We start from the raw sequence: 20,572 nt of genomic DNA, 5'->3' as shown, positions 1-20,572 counted from the left end.
CATCATCACCATCATTCAGTCATATCAATCAGAGACAGAAAGGACTGTAGAATAACTATATAATACAAGTAGATAGTCTATCATCATTACAACTATCTACGACTACGACGACGTTTCTTTATATATATATATAACAAGGTTGGTATAGGAAAATCAAGAAGAAGAGCATAAAAGAGGAAGAGGAGGAATATAGGTGCAATGAACGAATCATCAAAAATGGATGGATGATGACATGCTGCAAATGAAATCGATGAATGAATCATTGAATATAGTGGATTTTGTACTTATATTGTCTTTATATATAGGATAGGAAATGAATAGAGCAGTTGGATCATTACCATTAAAGGTATCTAGTTCATTGGTTGGATCAACAACAGGTTCATCAAATATTTTGGTCAATGGATTAGTTAAGCGTTTCTCATCATCATCTTCGACTAAAAAGACTGATGATACTACTACTGCTTCGACTATAAAGAAAGAAAAGACTACTAGTGCTACTGCAACAACAACAGCATCTGGTAAACCAAAATTAAAATATATAAACAAGGCTGGTGCTGCTGCAAATGGTACTAATGGTAGTACACCCCCACCACCACCACCTCCACCTTCATCGTCTGCTGCTGCAGCATTCCCATTGTTGGCAGAGGCAGGTAAACGTCCACCACTTTTCAAGCCAGTTGCCAATACTGGCCAGTCAGAGATGCGATTCGGACGTTTGCATACGGCCGGCGAAGAGGGTGAGGAGGTCAAGGACGACGAGTTGTTGGAAGAGGATGACGACGACTATGTAGAGATTGACGAGGAGGACGGCGAGGTAGTCGACCCCGCCGACGGCATCAACGAGATCTACGAGATCAATGACCAGATGCGCGAGTACTTTGACTTGGGCAGCCAGCCAATGACCGAGGCCGACCTCGACAACGCACTCGAGGTGTCGGACAAGAAATACGGGTACAACCCAGCCACAGACGCCAAGCCATTCGTGGCACCAACCGCCGAGCAGGCACTCAACCAGGTGTTTGACAACTTTAACGAGGCTGTCAACCAGGACATCTTGGATGCCGCTCAAAAGGCCCGTATTGCAAACCCACTCGACGACTTTGAAGATGTGATGCACGCCAAAAAGACCGGCGCCGACCGTCGTGTCAAGCGCGAGGGAGAGACACTCGACGACATCTTGGCCAAGACTATCTACGAGCAGACTGAAAGTACATTTGTCGATGACGAGTACGAGCAAGAGCGTCCCCAAAGTTTCTATGACGACTTTGCAGCTGGTCGCAAGCCTGAACAAGCTGAGACTGTTGCCGCCGAACTCCCATACCACCGTCAATCCAAAGAGATAGAGTCAAGCTTACGTATGCATCTTAACAAGTTCTTGACCAAGGTGCATCCAGATCTTTTCCACAACGAGCCCGACAAGCACAACACCAATCAAAAGTCGTTGACTACACTCAACAATTTGTTGCGTACTCGTGACCAATACATTGCGATTGCACAGGGTAATACCGATGACACCAAGGTTGACCGTATCCCCAACACCATCACACTCGTCTTTCACCACCACCACGCATCTGGCGCACAGGCCATCGTCGAGCACGAGATGTTGTTTGAGGAAGCATCCGAGCAAGTCGCCACGTCCAAGACTGCCCTCGTCGAGTATGTGACCGAGCTCCGATTCGCCGTGCATCGTCAACTCTACGATCTCTTTAGCAAGTGTGATATCCCCATCCCACAACTTGAACTCGACCAACTTGTACGTCCATCGTCCAAGACTGGTGGTGCAGCCTCCTCGCTCGTCAACGACGATCCATGGGACGACTACTTTGGCCTCAACAAGCCCAACGGCACCTTCTCCTTGTCCAACGTACTCGACGACTTCCTCGGCGCCAACAATGTATCGGAGCGTAGAAAGTACTCGGAAATCACCGGTGAGCATGAAACCCTGCTCCAACAATTCAACGAAGACAAGGTATTCTTTTACTACTCTGAATCTGTCAAGGGTGACATCAACGTCATGCGTCAACTCGGATACAGAGATGAAGCTGAACGTCAAATCATCCATCTCAAGAAATACCTCCCAGCACTCGAATTTGGCACTTGGAGTTCCCTCCCCATCATGATTACCAACCCCGCTCATTTCGATCGTCTCTCCAATATCACCCAACAACGTGGCTTCGTCGTCCTCCTCAAAGACTTTGTCCCCGAACAAACACTTCCATACATTAAAAAACAAGTACCAAAGATTAGAGAAACATTCAACCAATTGTATTCAGTCTCTAAAAAGAATCAAGATTTATTACAAAAATCAACCATTTCTTTGGAAAAGTAAGTAAAAAGAAGAAACATAAAAGTTGATTGGATAATGTATTTATTTTTGTTTCTTTTCTACTTTTTAGATCATTAGGAGCATCAAGTGTAATTATTGAAAATTTATTCTCTGTTAATCAAAGAACAATGAATCAAGTTAGAGACAAGTTTAACAAGGCACAGACAATGGTTGCCAAACTTAATATACCAATGACCAAGATGATTGATGCCGCCAAGGCCTCGAAATGGGTGACATTGCCACAGACTCAATTGGACGGCAACGTGATGGACGAGTGGAAGGTCAAGCACATTGAGATGGACAAGCAGGAACAACAAAAGATTGTACAAAAGCTCAACGAGGCGAAGCTCGGCATTGATGTCGTTGCATCGGCTGACGAGCGTGCCATCCTCAATGAAAATGTCGAGCGTGACATGACACGTATTGCAGCGTTGACCATCACCAGCGACCGTCTCACAAACCCACTCACCATCGTCGACACCAACAAATTCAACTATGTCCAGAGTGCTCCATTTGTATCCGATGCTATGGCCTGTATCGAACGTCTCCGTTCACTCGTCAACAACTCTGTCGAAGTGCCAATGGTGTTGCCCGAAAAGATGAACGACCCAGACTTTTTGAGCAAGCGTGATCAATTCCTTGCACAAGACGATCAAGAAGCTCAAGAGGACGAGTCAGAGATGCGCGAGTACTACCAATTGCTCATGGGTAACTCTGAAATGACTGTTGACAAGTTATCGACCCGTAAGTCACTTGCTCAAATTGACTCTTCCCTCTTTACCACTAGTGCTGCCGTCGTATCATCCTTTAATGCTCCAATGTTTGGTGAGAAAACCTCAGCAGACAATCAAGTTGACTCTTCCTCCTCCAGTGCAGCAGTTGACCAAGCAGTCTCTGATGCCACCGCACAAGGATCTGAATTGGTGTCTGATCAAGTCAAACGTTTTGTCAATGTATTAAAGAATGCCAGTGGAAAGGACAGCGTCGATAGTGACGCTACTGCCGACAAGACAAAGATGATTAAACCCAAGCAACGTCTTTCAGATTATGGATGGGCCAACATTCATCTAGTCATCTCGGATCACTACCAATTCATCGTTAGCAAAGAGAATGATGTTGCCTATGTCTTTGTGCCAATGAACTTTAAGGAGTCGGAATTATTCCTCTTCCTCAACGCCAACTATGACAAGATCTCATTGATCCAAAACATCTTTTACTCACCCGTTCTTGAAAAGACCCAAAAGATGATGCAAGTCCAATCGATCCAGACCGTCATCTCGAATATCCGTTCTCGTGTCCCATTTGCCTCGCTCAAGATTGATAATATCGCCGTCTCATCGCCAGAGTCGCAATACGCCGCCGTTCAACTCCTCAAAAATACCATCTACCTGTCGAGTGACATCAAGGCCTTTGAAAAGATCGCTCCCTACGTCGATGTCATCATTGGCGCCGAATCACGTGTCGTCTACAAAAACGATGAAAAGAATCACGCCATCATCGTCGTCTCTCATCTCCAACGTTCCTCGATGAACCTCTCAAAGATCATTCGTCAACTCTGTGAACAATCACCATTTTTCAAGTCTCTTCTTCCAAATTTCACTTATCAACCTTTTGATCCTTCTTCCTCTTCTAAACAACCAACTACCTCAAATTAAATCCTCCAAAGATCATTTAAAAAATAAATAAAACAAAATATAATAATAATACAAAACAAATAATCATTCATTGTCATTGACAATGAATATATAGTATTTCCACTTTCTTTCTAACAATAGTAAAACAGAAAATAATTGAAAAACAAGAAGGAGAAGATTTTTTAATCAAAGTTTTTAGAAACACAATCACCCCCCTTTGATCATCTACTTCTTTTCTTCTTGTTTCATTGTTATTCACTAAATACACATATCTAAATATATATATATATAAAATGGTAAAGATAATGATGATAAAGAGATTACAGCGCAATACCAACATCATTGTACTAACATAATATCTATCTTTTTCCTTTTTTGTAGTCACTCTACTTCCGTGTCAAGAGAAAGGAACAAACGATCTTTTTATCAGCAGAGAATACAGATAGCATTCAAAAGCTCAAGAATGATATTGCCATCATCAACAAATTACAAGACAAACCATCTGACTATGTTAGATTGATTCACAATGGAACAGTACTCGATGACAAAAAGACTGTCAATAGTTTAAATATGAAAAATGATGATGTTGTATATTTAGTTTACAAGAATGGTAATGTGTCTCGAGACTGATCAAGAATCTTTCTCTATCTTTCTCTATCTTTCTCTATAGTTGTGATTATTAATATTAATATCTTTCCTCATTATTTTTATAGACGATGGATCATATGAAGAAATTGCCGCATCAATTCTTTAAAACAACAACAAAACAACAAACAAATCTAAAAATAAATGATTGATACTATTATTGTAAATATATAAACCACAAACTATGCTATGGAATGTAAATATTAATATTACAATATTACTTGGACACTCTGCCCCAAATTCAATGATTTAATTCAAGGGCTCACTCTTGTCATGGTCACTCTGCCGAGTTTTCATGTGAACTGCGTGCCATGGTCAAAAGAGTTTTCCCCTCAGCATCAATCACACCATCACATGAGAGTTTTTTAAAAAAATAAAAAAAAAAAATCAATTTTCTTGCTTCTCAGGAGGTGTGAAGAGCAAGCAACACTCTGTGTTTGGTGTCTATTCACAACCTGCGCAATTATTATATTTTATTACACTACTTTTTATTGGGAGATAATTAGAGGATTTCATTAATCAGTCAATCTTCATCATCCATCTATTTGTAAGTATGATATCATCATATAATAGTAGTAGAAGAGTAATCATAATTCAATCAGTCAATCAATCAATCAATCAACCAACCAAGATTCTTCAAATATAAAGATGATAAAGGAAGTTGATGATCAAATGACAGATGCTAGTTAGTCGAGTGGCAGGCAGGCGGGTGTTATACAACGATTATGACCTTACAAAAAAAAAGAAGAACTTGTAGATAGAAGACTTGTAGACTTTATATTAACCATTCATTCAATCTATCAATCTATTAAATTACATTACTATTAGTTTTTTTTTTTATTTGTATTATAGATTAGAGACATAAAGTTTTTTCAATATATTTTTTTTTTATCATAGATTTTACTATCTCTCTCTTTTTTAATACATATATATAATCATAAAGAAAGAAAGAAAGAACAACAAAATATAACAAACTAAAAAATGGCACAAACTCTCCCAATTGTGTTTAAGGAAGTACTCCAAGTATGTATCAAAAAGTATCATATGACCAGCAAGCAGGATAGATAGATATACAATATAGAATATTGATGATTCATCGTGATGATCAAATGAATGTGTCGGCTACTATTGCTGTTGCTGCTGTGGTGTGGAAGGGGGAGGGGGGTTTTTACTAAAACCCACTGCCACTGCCACTACCGAGAGTCAAGAATAGATCGATTATTAATATCTTGATTCCATCCATTAACTTTATTATTATAGTTATCCAACTTGGGTATTGGAGCACAATCTATTGGATTTGCAACATTGACAATGGAAAGTGAAAAATATATTTGCATTAGAGAGACTGGAACCGATGAAAATAACAATGTAGTTATCATCGATACAGACAATCCCTCACAAATCCTCAGAAAACAAATTAAAGCTGACAATGCAATTATGAATCCAAAAGAACCTATTTTGGCACTTAAAGGTAAATGAGAGATCAAACAAACGACTCAATATAATATTTATATATATATATATATATTAACATTTGTTTATTTTTTATTTTCTCTCTCTCTCTCTCTAGTTGGACAATGATTCAATTAATTTCAATTGAACAAAGAATGAAATTAAAATCATTTAATATGCCAGAGGTATTGGAATTTTGGAAATGGATTTCATCAAATACATTGGCATTAGTGACACCAACATCAGTATATCATTGGTCCAAGGAAGGCAATAGTGACCCAGTCAAGATGTTTGATCGTCACCCCGACCTCGCCAACACCAAGATTATAAACTACCGTTCCGACAGCACACAACAATGGTTGGCATTGGTTGCCATCCACCAAATTGACAACCGTGTAGCTGGGCGTATCCAGTTGTTCTCTGTCGAGAAGGGTATTTCCCAGTCGATTGAAGGACACGCCGCCTGCTTTGCCAACTACATTGTGCCAGGTGCTACACGTCCAAGCATCCTCTTTGTCATCTCGTCGCGTAATCCAACCGCCAGCAAGGTACTCGTTTTAGAGGTGAGCAAGGGTGACGGACCCAGTTTCACCAAGCGTCCAGGAGACGTGTTTTACCCACCCGACGTAGGTGCATCTGATTTCCCAGTGGCCATGCAAATCTCTGAAAAGTACGAGGTCATCTACTTGGTCACCAATCTCGGCTACATCCATTTGTTTGACTTGTCAACTGCCAGTTTGATCTACCGTAACCGTATCTCGACCGAATCCATCTTTGTCACTGCCTTCCAAGAGTCGACCAACGGCATCATCTGTGTCAACCGTAAGGGTCAGGTCTTGTCCGTCTCGATCGACGATGCCAACATTATCCCATATATCTGCAACACCCTTGGTAACTACGACCTTGCTGTTGCCATGGCCTCCAAGAACAATTTACCAGGTGCCGAGGGTCTCCTCCAAGGCCAGTTTGAGCGTCTCTTCCAGCAGGGTCTCTACAAGGAGGCTGCCAAGGTTGCCGCCGACTCGCCAGGCACCACCTTGCGTAACATCCAGACCATCCAGCGTTTCCAAGCACTCCCATCCGTCCCCAACCAACCACTCCCATTGCTCCAGTATTTTGGTATCCTCCTCGAAAAGGGTAAGCTCAACAAGGTTGAGTCGCTCGAGCTTGTCCGTCCAGTCCTCCAACAAGGCAAGAAGCAAATCCTCGAAAAGTGGTTGACCGACGACAAACTCGAGTGTTCAGAGCAACTCGGTGATGAAGTGCGTGCCCACGACCGTAAGCTTGCACTCTCTATCTACTATCGTGCCGGTGCCTCAGACAAGGCTATTGCATTGTACGCCGAAGCCGGTGAATTTGACAAGATCATTGCCTACTCGAAAAAGATTGGGTATACCCCCGACTATATGTTTTTGCTCAGTCGTTTGGTCGCCGTCAACCCCGCCGGTGCCACCGACTTTGCCGTCAAGCTCATCAAGGACGAGAACGGTCCATTTGCCGATCCCATGGCCATCGTCGACTTGTTTGCTTCGCGTAACATGATCCAAGAGACATCCAACTTTTTGTTCTCGATCCTCACCAACGACAACGCCGCCGACGCCAACTTGCAAACCAAGTTGCTCGAGCTCAACCTCATCCACGCTCCACAAAATGCCGATGCCATTATGGGCAGCCAGCGTTTCTCGCACTATAACCGTGTGCGTATTGGAAACCTCTGTGAAAAGGCCGGTCTCTACCAACGTGCCCTCGAACACTACACCGAACTCGTTGATATTAAGCGTGTGCTCGCCACTGCCGGTTCGGCCGTCCCACAAGACTTTTTGGTGCAATACTTTGGCTCGCTCAACCCCGAGGACCGTATGGAGTGTATGAAGGACTTCCTCCGTGCCAACCCACGTCAATACTTGCAGTTGGTTGTCGCCATTGCCATCCGTTACACCGATGACAGCATGACACCCGAGTCTGTCATTGCCATGTTTGAAAACTTCCGTCTCTTTGAAGGTCTCTTCCTCTACCTCACCCAAATCGTCGTCACCTCGCAGTCCCCCGAGGTACACTTCAAGTACATCGAGGCAGCAGCCAAGAGCGGCCAGTACAAGGAAGTCGAACGTATGTGTCGCGACTCTAACTTTTACGACCCCGAAAAGACCCGTGACTTTTTGAAGGAGGCCAAGTTGCCCGACCAATTGCCACTCATCATCGTGTGCGACCGTTACCAATTCATCTCTGATCTCACCATCTACCTCTACAAGAACAATCTCAACAAGTATATTGAAGCATACGTCCAAAAGATCAACCCAACCAACACACCACTCGTCGTCGGTGCTCTCCTCGACCTCGACTGTCAAGAAGACTATTTGCGTTCGTTGATTGCATCGGTTCGTAACATGTGTCCAGCCGACACACTCGTCGAACAAGTCGAGAAGCGTAACCGTCTCAAGCTCCTCCTCCCCTGGTTGGAAGCCCGTGTCAACGAAGGCAACATTGAGCCAGCCGTCCACAATGCCCTCGCCAAGGTCTACATTGACTCAAACAAGAACCCAGAGGCATTCCTCGTTCACAACCAATTCTACGACAGCAAGGTAGTCGGTAAATACTGCGAGAAGCGTGATCCATACCTCTCGTTTGTCGCCTACAAGCGTGGTCTCTGTGACTATGACTTGATTGAAGTCACCAACAAGAATGCCCTCTTCAAGAACCAAGCTCGTTACCTTGTCGAACGTCAAGATCAAGACCTTTGGGCCTACGTCTTGGCCGAATCCAACGAGTTTAAGCGTTCTCTTATCGACCAAGTCGTGCAAACCGCTCTTCCAGAGACAACCAATGCCGTCGAGGTGTCGTCGACCGTCCAAGCCTTTATGAATGCCGATCTCCCCAACGAACTCATTGAATTGCTCGAAAAGATTGTTCTCGAGGGCAAGGAGTTCCGTTCGGCCACCGAGTTGCAAAACTTGCTCATTTTGACGGCGATCCGTGCCGACAAGAGCCGTGTCAACGACTATATCAACAAGTTGGAAAACTTTGACGGTAGCCGTATGGCACCAGTCGCCATTGATGCCGGTCTCTTTGAGGAAGCCTTTTTCATCTACAAAAAGTTTGATTTCAACGTTGAAGCTATTGATGTGCTCATCAACCAGATCGACTCGATCGAACGTGCCTATGACTTTGCCGAGCGTGTCAACCAGATCGAAGTGTTTGGCAAGCTTGCACGTGCACAACTCAGCAAGGGTATGATCAAGGAGGCGATCGAGAGCTTTATCAAGGCCGCCGACGTCGACCTCTACCACGAGGTGATCAGCGCATCTGAAAAGGCCAACTGCTACGAAGAGCTCGTCAAGTACCTTTTGATGTGTCGTAAAAAGATCAAGGAGCCAGCCGTCGAGTCTGAGCTCATCTATGCCTATGCCAAGGTCGACAAGCTCGCCGAGATGGAAGACTTTATCAACTCACCCAACTCTGCACACATCCAAGTGATTGGTGACCGTTGTTTCGACAGTGGATTGTATGAAGCTGCCAAGATCTTGTTTACCAATATTTCCAACTTTTCACGTCTTACTTCGTGTCTTGTCAAGCTCGGTCAGTTCCAATCTGCCGTCGATTCGGCACGTAAGGCCAACTCTACCAAGACCTGGAAGGAGGTGTCGGCTGCCTGTATCGACGCACGTGAGTTTAGATTGGCACAAATCTGTGGTATCAATATTATCGTCCATGGTGATGAATTGGAAGAACTTATCAAGCAATACGAAGACAGAGGTTACTTTAACGAACTCATTTCGTTGCTCGAGTCTGGTCTTGCATCGGATCGTGCTCATGTCGGTATGTTTACCGAGCTCGCCATCCTCTACTCCAAGTACAAAGAGGACAAGTTGATGGAACACATCAAGCTCTTTTACGCACGTCTCAATGTACCAAAGGTCATCAAGGCATGCGTCTCTAACCAACAATGGTCCGAGCTCACCTACCTCTACATTCACTATGACGAGCACGACAATGCCATCAACACCATGATCAACCACTCGATCGAAGCTTGGGACCACACTCTCTTCAAGGAGACCGTCTCCAAGGTTGCCAAGCTCGAGCTCTACTATAGCGCCATCCAGTTTTACCTCGAGGAACAACCCCTCCTCATCAACGACCTTCTCACCGTCCTCTCGCCACGTATCGAGCATGCCAAGGCCGTCCAGTTGATCCGTTCACTCGGTCACCTCCCCCTCGTCAAGCCATACCTCGTCGGCGCCCAAGACAGCAACGTTGCCGCCATCAACGAGGCCCTCAACGAGCTCTATGTCGAAGAGGAAGACTACGAATCGTTGCGTGCATCCATCGACGCCAACTCCAACTTTGCCACCATCCAACTCGCCCAAAAGCTCGAAAAGCACGAGTTGCTCGAATTCCGTCGTATCGCCGCCTACCTCTACAAAAAGAACAACCGTTGGGCTCAATCGGTCGAACTCTCTAAAAAGGACAACCTCTACAAGGACGCCATGCAATCGGCCGCCGACAGCAAGAACCCACAAGTTGCCGAAGAGTTGCTCCAGTTCTTTGTCGATCAAGGCAACAACGCTGCCTTTGCCGCATGTCTCTACACTTGCTACGATCTCGTCAAGCCAGACGTCGTCCTCGAGTTGGCCTGGAGAAACAATATCATCAACCACGCCTTCCCATACATCATCCAATACGTCAAGGAAATCTCGGCCAAGGTCGACCAACTCGGCGAAGACATGCAACACCGTAAAAAGAAACAAGAAGACGAATTGCAATCGGCCGAACAAGCTTCCTACCAACCAGATTTCAACAACATCTCTTATGGATATGCTGCCACTGGTGGCATGTTGGCTCTCCCTCCCGCCACTGGAATGTATCAACAACCACAAATAGGTTATAATCAACAACAACAAGGTGGTTATAATCAACAACAACAACAAGGTTATGGTGGTTATTATTAAATCAACAAAAAAATAATAATCAATCAAAATAATCAAAACATGCATAAATTTAGTATAACACCGACAATAATAATATAATATTTTTAAAAAAAAAAATTTAAATAAAAACCCTTTAAAAAAATAAAACATCATCATTTAGAATATTTTTATTTTACAAAGAGAGATAGAGAGAATGAATAAATTACATCAAGTAATAATTAAAAAAGGACTAGAGAAATCAATAATTACTCATAGATTATCAACTTTATTTAATCATAAATTTGATCAGAATCAAGATTCTCATTTCTATTTCCCTTCTTTTAATCTATCTTTTTATAGTATGTAAGGTTAATAATAGAAATAAAGATTTGAACTAATCAATTCTTCTTTTATAGTTTATAAAATATCACAATTACAAGGAAATCAAATTGACATTTTGAATCAATTAAAATTGGAATCAAATCAATTATTAAAGTATGTCCATGACGTAAATTTAATTATTATTAATATTAATTTTGATTTAATATTATATTTAGATATTTAATTTTAGATTTTGATAAAGATACATCAATTCAAAATATTAATTTATTTAATGATTTCCAAAATTATATTCCAAAAACAAATGGACCAAAAGTATTATTGGTATCACAAACTTTTGAAGTGACAGATATAATACTTGAAATTCTATCACATCATACAAATGAATTTGAAATGGAAATGGAACAATTAAAAGATCAAACCAATTCAATATTACTCCAAAACAAATCAATTAAAGCTTTATTATCAATTCCAAATATTAAAATTGATCAATGTAAATTATTATTACAAAGTATGTTAAAAATATGAAATGAAACAAATAATTTTTAACGATTTAATATTTATCTATGTTTTAGAATTTGAAACTATTGAAAGAATATCAATTGCAAGTATTGATGAATTAAATTTAAAAACTGGATTTGATTCATCATTTAATCAAATGATATATGATTTCTTTAGAAAAGATATAATCTAAACAAACAAAAAAAAAAAGAAATAGATATACTAGTCTCGTTGTTATTTACTTTACTATTATTACTTTTTTACTTTTATTATTATTAATCATCAAAATGGAATTCTGGTTCAGGTTCAACATGACCAGGAGTTAATCTAATTCTTTCTTCGATATTTTGTTGAGTCTTTAGATACCAACGATAAGTTTGCCATGCCAAAAGGGCAACCAAAAGGGCAATGCCAAAGTAGATGGAGGCATTCAATAGCATTCTTTGGTTTGGTGTGTAACGATCCATACGTTCTTGTTGACGACGACGTCTCTTTTCTTCGAGCTTGGCACGCTTCTCTTCGTCCTTTTTCTTCTTTCTCTGTGAACGTTCCTCTTCCTTTGCTTCCTTGTCATAGTAGTTGGTGTCGTCAAAGTAGTAGAGGATAATGTTGGGGATCCAAGTAAGAGTGCACCATACAAACAAGACCTCACGTCTGAGATCCACTTGTTGGATCATCTTGGGGATATCAAGCACGATAAAGGCTCCAAGAGCAGCGATAAGCCATTGGAGATTGTGGTTGACAAAAGATGAGATCGATGTCGTCTTTCTCTTGTTATAGATCAATGCTGCCCAAATCACTGCATACAGTGCCCAAATGTAGTAGAGGTACTCGCGATTATTCGCTACTGCCTCTCCTGCACTTCTTAGGATAAGTGGCATTGAAAAGAGTAATGGTACCATTAAAAATAGTAATGTAAATTTAATTACTGTCTTGTATTTGTTTGTTGATTTCTTTGTATCTACTGAAGTATCAACAGAAGTAGAAGCTGCTGCAGAAGTAGCAGTTGCAGTAGTAGTTGTAGAAGTATTGGTTTCTCCATTTTGTTGTTTTTGATCATTACTCTTTACTCCATTTTGTTCTTTCTTTTTTGTAACTGATTGATCGATTACAAGTGTATCATCAGTCTCTTCATCACTTGTTATAGGTTGTGCTGTCTTGTTTGATGGTTTTGTTTCTTGTTGTTTAGTTTTATCCTTTGTTTGATTTCTCTTCATCTTTTTTAGAATAATATCATATACTATAATGTATATATATAAAGAAAATTAAGAATAATGACTAAAAAAGACTACAAACAAGATCAGAAAGTGAGTGTTTTGATGAACACTCAAAAGTCAAAATTAGTCAAATTTTCAAAAATTGCCTGGACAAGGATAAAAATAGAAAATATGTATTTGTAATAAATAAAGTTGTTTTATTTTATTGTCGAACAAAAGAATATTATTGTTGTTGTTTGTTATTATTATTATTACTTTTTCATCTTTTGTAAAAATATTCTTATTATTGTCATTATTTTAATTATTATTTTAATTATTGTATCTTTGATTAATATTATTATTTCTTCTTCTACTTCTTTTTGTTTAGGTAAAACATGGAGGAGGAGGAGGAGCAGGTAAACTATCTGATTGAACACCCCATATGCAAACTGATTTATCAAAACTGGCACTCCAAAATTCCCAACGTAATTTTCGATTGTTCCAATGAAAGACGGCGTCGACGATAGCGTCTGTGTGGAAATCGTCCAACTGACCAATCTTGGCAAAGGCGTTGTTGTCAAAAATACGTATGGCCGAGTCACGGGAGCACGTCCAGATGGAAGAGGCGATTGGTTTAAAGGTGTTTAACATGAGCATTTCATTGTCTTGGATGGTGTGAATGATGGCAAAATCGGTGGGGTCAATGACAAATATCATCTTGTCTTCCGAGCCAGCCCACACACGTCCATTGTGGTAGGTGAGACAGGTGATGTTACGACGCGCGGGTGTGCGAAGCTCACGGATCTGTGCGCCGGTGGTCTTGTCAAACACAAAAATGATGCCGTTGGTGGCACCGGCCCACACCTGGTTGGCAGGGCCGTAAATCTCGGCAATCGAGACGATAAACTGGCCGGGCAGCTCGATGGTCTGAGCCACCTCGAGGACAGGACCGCTGGCCGAAAAGACAGTGATCTTTTGCTCGGTGCCGGCCCATACACGTAGTTCGCCGTGTGAATAAACTGGTGCCAGTGAAACGTGGAAGCCTGGGAATTCCTTGACGACGCTTCCGCTACGATCCCAGACAGAGACACCCGACGAAGAAGCAATCCATGCATGGTCACGCACCGAAACCATGGTAAAGACACGGCCGAGGCCAGAGTCGATATCGCGCTCCTTCTCGTACGTCTCGCTGTTGAATATTCTGAGTTGGCCACCCGAGTCGGCCGTCCAAATCGACGCGGCCGTCTCGGCAGTACCCTCGACAATGGCAATACCCTGCACCGTCTTTTTATACCCGCACAGCTTAAAGATAAACGACACTTGCAATGGGTCCGAACCACTGGTCGATGCAGTCGCCGGCGAAATGATATTGTCAAATATATAATCTTGTTCCTCCAATAATAATGTTACCAATAGTTTAATCTTTCCTGCTCCTGCCATCAATTCCATCATATCTGTTGTACTTGTTGCTTTACCTCCTTTCCATAATAAGTTTGGTCCCTAAAAGAGATGAAAAGAAATAGATTAATTAATATATAGGTCTTTCTTTCTTTTATATTATTACTTACAAAAACTAGACCAAGATTTTCAGCAGTCATTTTATTTAAACCATGGTTGATAGCAATCTTACCAAGGAACCAAGCCAATTCTTTGAGGAGGTCTTGGTTTTCTTGTTTGAGACCAGAGACGAGTTCACGTAGCTTCTGGACCTGACCAATGCGGTCTTGTGTGAGTGTTGCAATGAATGCGTCGTAGTACTCGGACTGCATCAGACAGTCTGGTAGCTCTCTGAAATAGATCTTTATGAGATCTGCAAAATCGACGGGGTCGACCTTGGCAGAGATGAAATCGATTTGATCGCCCTTGTCCAACTGCATCTGTAGCTGTTTGACACGTTCCTTGGTACCTGCAATACGAAAGATACCTTCAATCTCCAAACCGTGTTGAATTATATATCTGAATCCATTGTGCAAGAACAATGGTACCTTTAGTTGAGGAATCGTTTTCTTTTGTACAGCCATCAAATCTGCCAACGCTGCTCCAAACACTTTACCTCCTGCTTGTATCACTTGTCCATTACCACTATAATATGCTCCAACTCTCATTCTTAAATATTATAAATATCAATATATATATTTATATATATATATATATCTCGTCGTCTAAAATGATGTTACAAATCTAAAATCTCTAATAATGATCAAATGATAATGATGATGAAGATTAGATTAGAAAGCTAATAAAAGTACTGTACAGTATCATATTGCAACGATAGAGATATATATATATATATTGCAGTGAATCAAATGATCATCGTTTTCGATCAGTTGGTTGTTGATCTCTCTCTTGATCAATGATACATACATTAAATTACAATTGTTAGATAAAGTAAGTAAAAGTATGTACTGTACTCTATATTTCTATCTATATATCTATCTATCTATCTATCTATATAATCAATCAGCAGAACAGAAGGTTGTGTAGCGCCAAGATAATGCTTTAACCCCCACCACTACTACTACTTTTTGTTATTGATATGTTTTTGTTGGGTTGATTTGTTTGATGATCGTGAGGTTTAGTTGTAGCTGCTTTGAGTTTTATATATATACAAGTGAACAAACAAACACACACACACAACTTGTGTCTTTTCTCTGTCTCTTTCTGTTTCAAATCTAATCTAGATTAGTCTAGTCGTATGAATAATGATGGAGGAAAAGCTAATCTCGAGAGCAACTCTCAGAGTAAAAAAAGATTTTTTTTTTGTTCAACATAAAATCCCATTTTGAAAGATGGATGGATGGCTGAGAGCCAGCCATTTTCAATCGGGCTCTGATCATTTTCATCTGCACCTAGCATCGAGCGAGATATTTTTAAATCTATTTATCGATCTTTATAATTCCTATCTATCACCTAGCATAGGTGTACTCATATTCAAACTTCATATTTCAACTCTCTCTTTGTACATATTTAAAGAATGGATTGATTTTAAAATAATAATAATAATAATAATAATAATAATAATAGTTTATTTTTTGCCGGCATTAATACAATTTATTTACTTCATCTTTCATTCATTCTTTCTTTCACTCTTTCACTCTTTCATTCTCTCTCGAGAAGAGAAAATCTATTACAATGACAGATTTTTTCCCAATCAATCCATCTCTCTCTTCTCTATGTCTCTCACGAGTAAACCCCTCCTCAATTCACTCACCCACAAATATATATATATTTGTTTTCCATGGATACCCCCATATTTTTGATAGTAGGTATGTTCATTCATTCCATCTACCACTACCCCCAATTATAAATAAATACGAAAATCGGGATATGAAAACCCCCAACCATTCAATTGTTATTCATACAAATAATACTTAGTTTTTTATTTGTTACATCATACTTAAATATTTAATTAATTTCACACAACCAAAGACCTTTAAAGTAAAATAATATTATAAGATAATAGATAGATAGAATTAGAGATGGCAACAGAATCTGCTGAAGATGTTAGATGGTATCATCGTATCATGGATGATGAGGAAACTGTAAAGATGGAAAAAGAGGAAAAAAAAGAAATCATATTTTGGTCTTTCTATTCTGTATTTAATCCATTTGGTGTATTTGCTTTGGTTGATTCTATTAGAAGAAAGAAAAAGAGAGCGTATGTATAAAGAAAAATAAATATAATTAAATAATTCATTTATTTATTAATCATTTATTTTATATTTAGTAAAAATAGAAAGAATGGTGTTGTTCCAGGATTAAAAGAAGTTACAACAGATCCTGCCAGTCCTAATAATAATAATTTACAAAAGTTAGATATAAATAATTAATAATTAATAATTAATAATAATTTTTTTCCCTTTTTTATATATATATATAAAAAATAGATAGACTAAGTACTTAGTCTTTCTGTCTATCCTATCTATCTATTTTTATATATATCTAGCGAATAGTATTTACAAAATAAATAAAATACATGTATTTATAATTATAATTTACAAAGTTTGTGGAGATGGTATTGGTGGTGGTGGTGGAAGAGAAATATGATAATCATTATAAAATTTTGGTTCTGTTATTAATCCTGATTGATATACAACACTGCAAGTGGTAGGAATGGTAGGACCTTTTTTATGCATGATACTTGGAGTTGACCAAACTGTAATATGTTCCAACGATGGAAATGAATGTTTACGTATATTGGATACATCAAAACTCTTTCCTAGTACCAATCGTTTCAACCCTTTAGGCATAGATATTGGTAACTTTTTCTTGAATCCATCTCCAAATGCTAAATATTCAAGTGATTCTGGTAGATCACCTTCTTGAATAGGTTGATTAAATAATGATCCAAATACCAACTCTACAAGGTTCGATGGTAAAGGTGTAGGTAATTTACTATTAAAATATAATCCAAAATTTAAATGAGTTATAGATTCTGGTCTAAATATATTAATATATTCAATATAAATATTAAATAATTAGTATTATTATTACAATTAATATTATTCTTTTTAATTTTACTTACAAACAATGAGGAGATATTTTATGATACCAGAATTTGATTTATCATCAAATCTTAGATGAGTTAGATTGGGAGGAAGAATATCTGGAGAGTCGAGTTTAAAGGGACCTTGTAAAACTAGTTTACGTAGGGATGTTGGTAATGACCCTTTTATGATTTCAGGTGATGCGTCGTAGAATTCAAGGTATTCTAGGTTGGGAGGGAACTCTTCCTTTTGAATCGACCGTACAGAGGAGAGAACAAGCTTTCTCACCGTGTGTGGAAAGTGTACAGAGTCTTTGACAAAGTTCCTCGTTAAAAAGGTGAGGCTGTGAATGTGGGGAGGAAGGGCACCGACGGGTAGAGGGTGACTGTACCCACTACCAATCTGTAGATCCAACAACCCAATAGGAAGATCACCACCTCGAATAGGCATGTTAAAGTAGGCACCGAGATGAAGTGATTGGAGGGTCGGTGGAAAACTCGATCTTGTGATTGACTTGTTATAACATCTTTTAAATGCGATTGATTTGATGGTTGATGGTAGGTTGGTTGCAATAGGTTCGATAAAGTCAACGTTGAATACGATCGTTGTAACACATGGTGGAATGTAACTTGCAAAATCAACAATTTGTTGTGATGTTAAGAATGCAATATCGTTTGATTTGTCAATGACGAGTGTCTGGAGACGAGGTAGTATGTTGGCGCGTGCACCGTGTTTCCACGCTTGTACAGCTTCAGCTGCTGCAACTGAAGATACCTCTGGTCTGATGTAGTCGATAGTCTTGGCATTAAGTGATGCGACCAATGTGTTGGTGTTGTTGTAGAGCAAGTTGTAGAGATGCTTGAGATGGTCGTTGCCAACAGCTAGTCTTACACAGCAGTCTACTATACTCTGATACTTGAATTTCTCTAGTTGATAGACACCGTCATCCAACACCAAGTATCTCTTGTTCATCAACTTTTTACATATGTAAAACAACTCTATTCTATCCTTGTCTGATTCTAGAAACCGATAGATTAAGCATATCGGTACGTATCCAAGATCTATCAATGATGTAGACATTGATCTATCTCTCTAGACTATTATAATAATAGTTGTATAAATGACATTTATCAATATTATAAATTTAAAATACATACAAATAGATCGAGCAGCACTTGTGACTGCCAAACAGGCCATTTATTTATTTTTAATGATTTCTATTTTTACAATTTTGGACAAGTTATAATAGACAATAAATAAATGACCTGATCTTATACTATCTCTTGGTTTGTGTATTACACCTATGGTGATGAATAAATAGGTAGAATAGGATGAATAAATGATCAATAATATTGAATAGTTTAAGAGTTGACCTGATCAAAAAAATAGAAACAATAAAAATATATTTTTTTGCCCCTTTTTCTCTGATATCAAATAAATAATATATTATGGGGTACTGATCCATATTTATTATTTATTTACAATATATATATATATTCTCTTCGACGAACTAATATAATGATTTATTTGAAATTGGTAAATCATAAGACATGATATAATCATTGATAAAAGTTGGATCTGGTCTTGGATTTTCAATGTCATGGCTGTCGACTGCTATGGCGACTGTTGTTTTTGGTAATACTTGTTCTTCACTGTCAAATGGACAGGGACAAGCATAACGCAATAATTCCAATTGCGGGGGATAGTTGATTTGTTGGGCAAAATTTCTACCCAATTCCAATCGTTTCAAACACATTGGAAGTGATGGTAGAGGTTGATTAAAGTCATCGCCAAACACTAGATACTCTAATGTCTCGGGTAGGTATTTAATCTTTTGATTAAAACTCATTCCCATAATTAATTCTCTTAGATTTGGTAATTGAGATGGTAATTTTTGATTAAAATATTTTCCAAATTTTAAATGTGTTAATCCTCTTGGCCTAAAATCAAAATAAACAAAATAAATTAAATAAATAAGTATCCATTTATGTATTTGTTTTCTATTTCTATTTCTTTAAACTTACAAAGAATCAGGTAAAATTTCACAATTATGATTATCAGCAAAGGTTAGATGAGTTAGACCGTGTGGAAGGATACCAATGTCAAGGATAGTGTTGAAGGAATCGGGTAGGGAGAGTTTACGAAGTGATTGAGGGAGTGAACCGTATCTAAAACTAGCTTTGGTGGAATGGTATCGTGAGTAGATGAGTGATTCTAGGTTGGGTGGGAGTTCATTCTCTTCAAATGCTCGTTGATTTTGTCCTAGTCGTAGAGACCTAACCGACTCTGGAAAGTGGATGGAATGGGCTGGAAAGGAAAAGTCAAAGTCGCAGACACGTAGATTGGGTGGCAAGACACCCTTTGGCAGTGGTTTGTCAAAGTTGAAGCCGAGTGCCAACGACAAGAGACCCTCGGGCAGGTCACCAGGCGCAATCTCCTTTTCAAAATAGGCGCCAAAGGTGATCGACTCTATCGACGCTGGAAATGTCTTGTTTGAGATACGTTGGTTGTAGCACAGTGAGAATTTAATGTGTTTGAGTGTATTGGGTAGGTTGGTGGCAATAGGTTCGATAAAATCCACTTCAAACACGATCGTTGTGACACATGGTGGAATGTAACTTGCAAAATCAACTATCTGTTGTGACGTGAGGTATGGTTCTGGTGGATTGTTACGTTTAAATATACGGAGATAGTTGAGACGTGGTAATGTAAACGTTGGCATTTCCATCCACTTGATGGCAGCTGCAGCGGCGGCAGGCGATAATGCAGCCGGTTCAATGTACTGTAGAGTGGTGTTGGTCGATGCAACCGTGTCTTTGCTATGGTACAACAGACTAAACAAATTGCGTAAATGGTTATTCTGTACATTCAAATTGACACAGCAATCGACGATACTCTGGTACTTGAACGACTCTAGACTATACGATACATTCAACACCAAGAACTTCTTGTTCATCAATTTCTTACAACTGAAAAATAAGTTGATTCTGTCTTCATCCTTTTCAATACAACTATAGATTTGGTGTATTATGATTTGTGGTAAATCAAGTATACTTGTTGTTGACATCTCTAAACTATTTATTATTAT

General features: G+C 39.3%; 11 protein-coding genes across 11 annotated transcripts; 6 read left to right on the top strand and 5 right to left on the bottom strand.

Moving 5' to 3' along the window:
- Window positions 1-24: 24 nt before the first annotated feature.
- DFA_00513 (uncharacterized protein) lies at window positions 25-263 on the bottom strand (the record flags this gene model as incomplete). The annotated part of the gene is made up of 2 exons (XM_004358445.1): window positions 25-55; window positions 94-263. The coding sequence occupies 2 exons, from the start codon at window positions 261-263 to the stop codon at window positions 25-27; spliced, it is 201 nt and encodes a 66-aa protein (XP_004358502.1).
- Window positions 264-313: 50 nt separating this feature from the next.
- DFA_00512 (uncharacterized protein) lies at window positions 314-3,981 on the top strand (the record flags this gene model as incomplete). Its single annotated transcript, XM_004358444.1, has 2 exons — window positions 314-2,325; window positions 2,397-3,981. The coding sequence occupies 2 exons, from the start codon at window positions 314-316 to the stop codon at window positions 3,979-3,981; spliced, it is 3,597 nt and encodes a 1,198-aa protein (XP_004358501.1).
- A 272-nt stretch (window positions 3,982-4,253) lies between these two features.
- Window positions 4,254-4,714, top strand: DFA_00511 (uncharacterized protein; the record flags this gene model as incomplete). Its single annotated transcript, XM_004358443.1, has 3 exons — window positions 4,254-4,256; window positions 4,342-4,570; window positions 4,674-4,714. 3 exons carry the CDS (start codon window positions 4,254-4,256, stop codon window positions 4,712-4,714), a joined length of 273 nt encoding a protein of 90 aa, XP_004358500.1.
- An 872-nt stretch (window positions 4,715-5,586) lies between these two features.
- DFA_00510 (clathrin heavy chain) lies at window positions 5,587-6,084 on the top strand (the record flags this gene model as incomplete). The annotated part of the gene is made up of 2 exons (XM_004358442.1): window positions 5,587-5,628; window positions 5,866-6,084. 2 exons carry the CDS (start codon window positions 5,587-5,589, stop codon window positions 6,082-6,084), a joined length of 261 nt encoding a protein of 86 aa, XP_004358499.1.
- A 98-nt stretch (window positions 6,085-6,182) lies between these two features.
- On the top strand, window positions 6,183-11,003 carry chcA (clathrin heavy chain; the record flags this gene model as incomplete). The annotated part of the gene is made up of 1 exon (XM_004358441.1): window positions 6,183-11,003. One exon carries the CDS (start codon window positions 6,183-6,185, stop codon window positions 11,001-11,003), a length of 4,821 nt encoding a protein of 1,606 aa, XP_004358498.1.
- A 172-nt stretch (window positions 11,004-11,175) lies between these two features.
- On the top strand, window positions 11,176-11,994 carry DFA_00508 (uncharacterized protein; the record flags this gene model as incomplete). The annotated part of the gene is made up of 4 exons (XM_004358440.1): window positions 11,176-11,320; window positions 11,378-11,456; window positions 11,519-11,811; window positions 11,876-11,994. 4 exons carry the CDS (start codon window positions 11,176-11,178, stop codon window positions 11,992-11,994), a joined length of 636 nt encoding a protein of 211 aa, XP_004358497.1.
- Window positions 11,995-12,076: 82 nt separating this feature from the next.
- DFA_00507 (uncharacterized protein) lies at window positions 12,077-13,018 on the bottom strand (the record flags this gene model as incomplete). Its single annotated transcript, XM_004358439.1, has 1 exon — window positions 12,077-13,018. One exon carries the CDS (start codon window positions 13,016-13,018, stop codon window positions 12,077-12,079), a length of 942 nt encoding a protein of 313 aa, XP_004358496.1.
- A 363-nt stretch (window positions 13,019-13,381) lies between these two features.
- On the bottom strand, window positions 13,382-15,102 carry gacX (RhoGAP domain-containing protein; the record flags this gene model as incomplete). The annotated part of the gene is made up of 3 exons (XM_004358438.1): window positions 13,382-14,299; window positions 14,408-14,497; window positions 14,566-15,102. The coding sequence occupies 3 exons, from the start codon at window positions 15,100-15,102 to the stop codon at window positions 13,382-13,384; spliced, it is 1,545 nt and encodes a 514-aa protein (XP_004358495.1).
- A 1,027-nt stretch (window positions 15,103-16,129) lies between these two features.
- On the top strand, window positions 16,130-16,827 carry DFA_00505 (uncharacterized protein; the record flags this gene model as incomplete). The annotated part of the gene is made up of 3 exons (XM_004358437.1): window positions 16,130-16,183; window positions 16,465-16,655; window positions 16,725-16,827. 3 exons carry the CDS (start codon window positions 16,130-16,132, stop codon window positions 16,825-16,827), a joined length of 348 nt encoding a protein of 115 aa, XP_004358494.1.
- Window positions 16,828-16,919: 92 nt separating this feature from the next.
- Window positions 16,920-18,681, bottom strand: DFA_00504 (uncharacterized protein; the record flags this gene model as incomplete). Its single annotated transcript, XM_004358436.1, has 4 exons — window positions 16,920-16,923; window positions 16,997-17,437; window positions 17,519-18,545; window positions 18,642-18,681. The coding sequence occupies 4 exons, from the start codon at window positions 18,679-18,681 to the stop codon at window positions 16,920-16,922; spliced, it is 1,512 nt and encodes a 503-aa protein (XP_004358493.1).
- A 313-nt stretch (window positions 18,682-18,994) lies between these two features.
- DFA_00503 (uncharacterized protein) lies at window positions 18,995-20,551 on the bottom strand (the record flags this gene model as incomplete). The annotated part of the gene is made up of 2 exons (XM_004358435.1): window positions 18,995-19,424; window positions 19,509-20,551. 2 exons carry the CDS (start codon window positions 20,549-20,551, stop codon window positions 18,995-18,997), a joined length of 1,473 nt encoding a protein of 490 aa, XP_004358492.1.
- Between the last annotated feature and the right edge of the window lie 21 nt (window positions 20,552-20,572).

This window comes from Cavenderia fasciculata (genome assembly GCF_000203815.1).
Source record: "Cavenderia fasciculata unplaced genomic scaffold Scf_Dfasci-F-a-25c12.r2-5, whole genome shotgun sequence".
NCBI classification, from domain to species: Eukaryota; Evosea; class Eumycetozoa; order Acytosteliales; family Cavenderiaceae; genus Cavenderia; species Cavenderia fasciculata.
The sequence above is the reverse complement of the archived record's forward strand: the minus strand, read 5'-3'. Positions and strand labels throughout refer to the sequence as shown.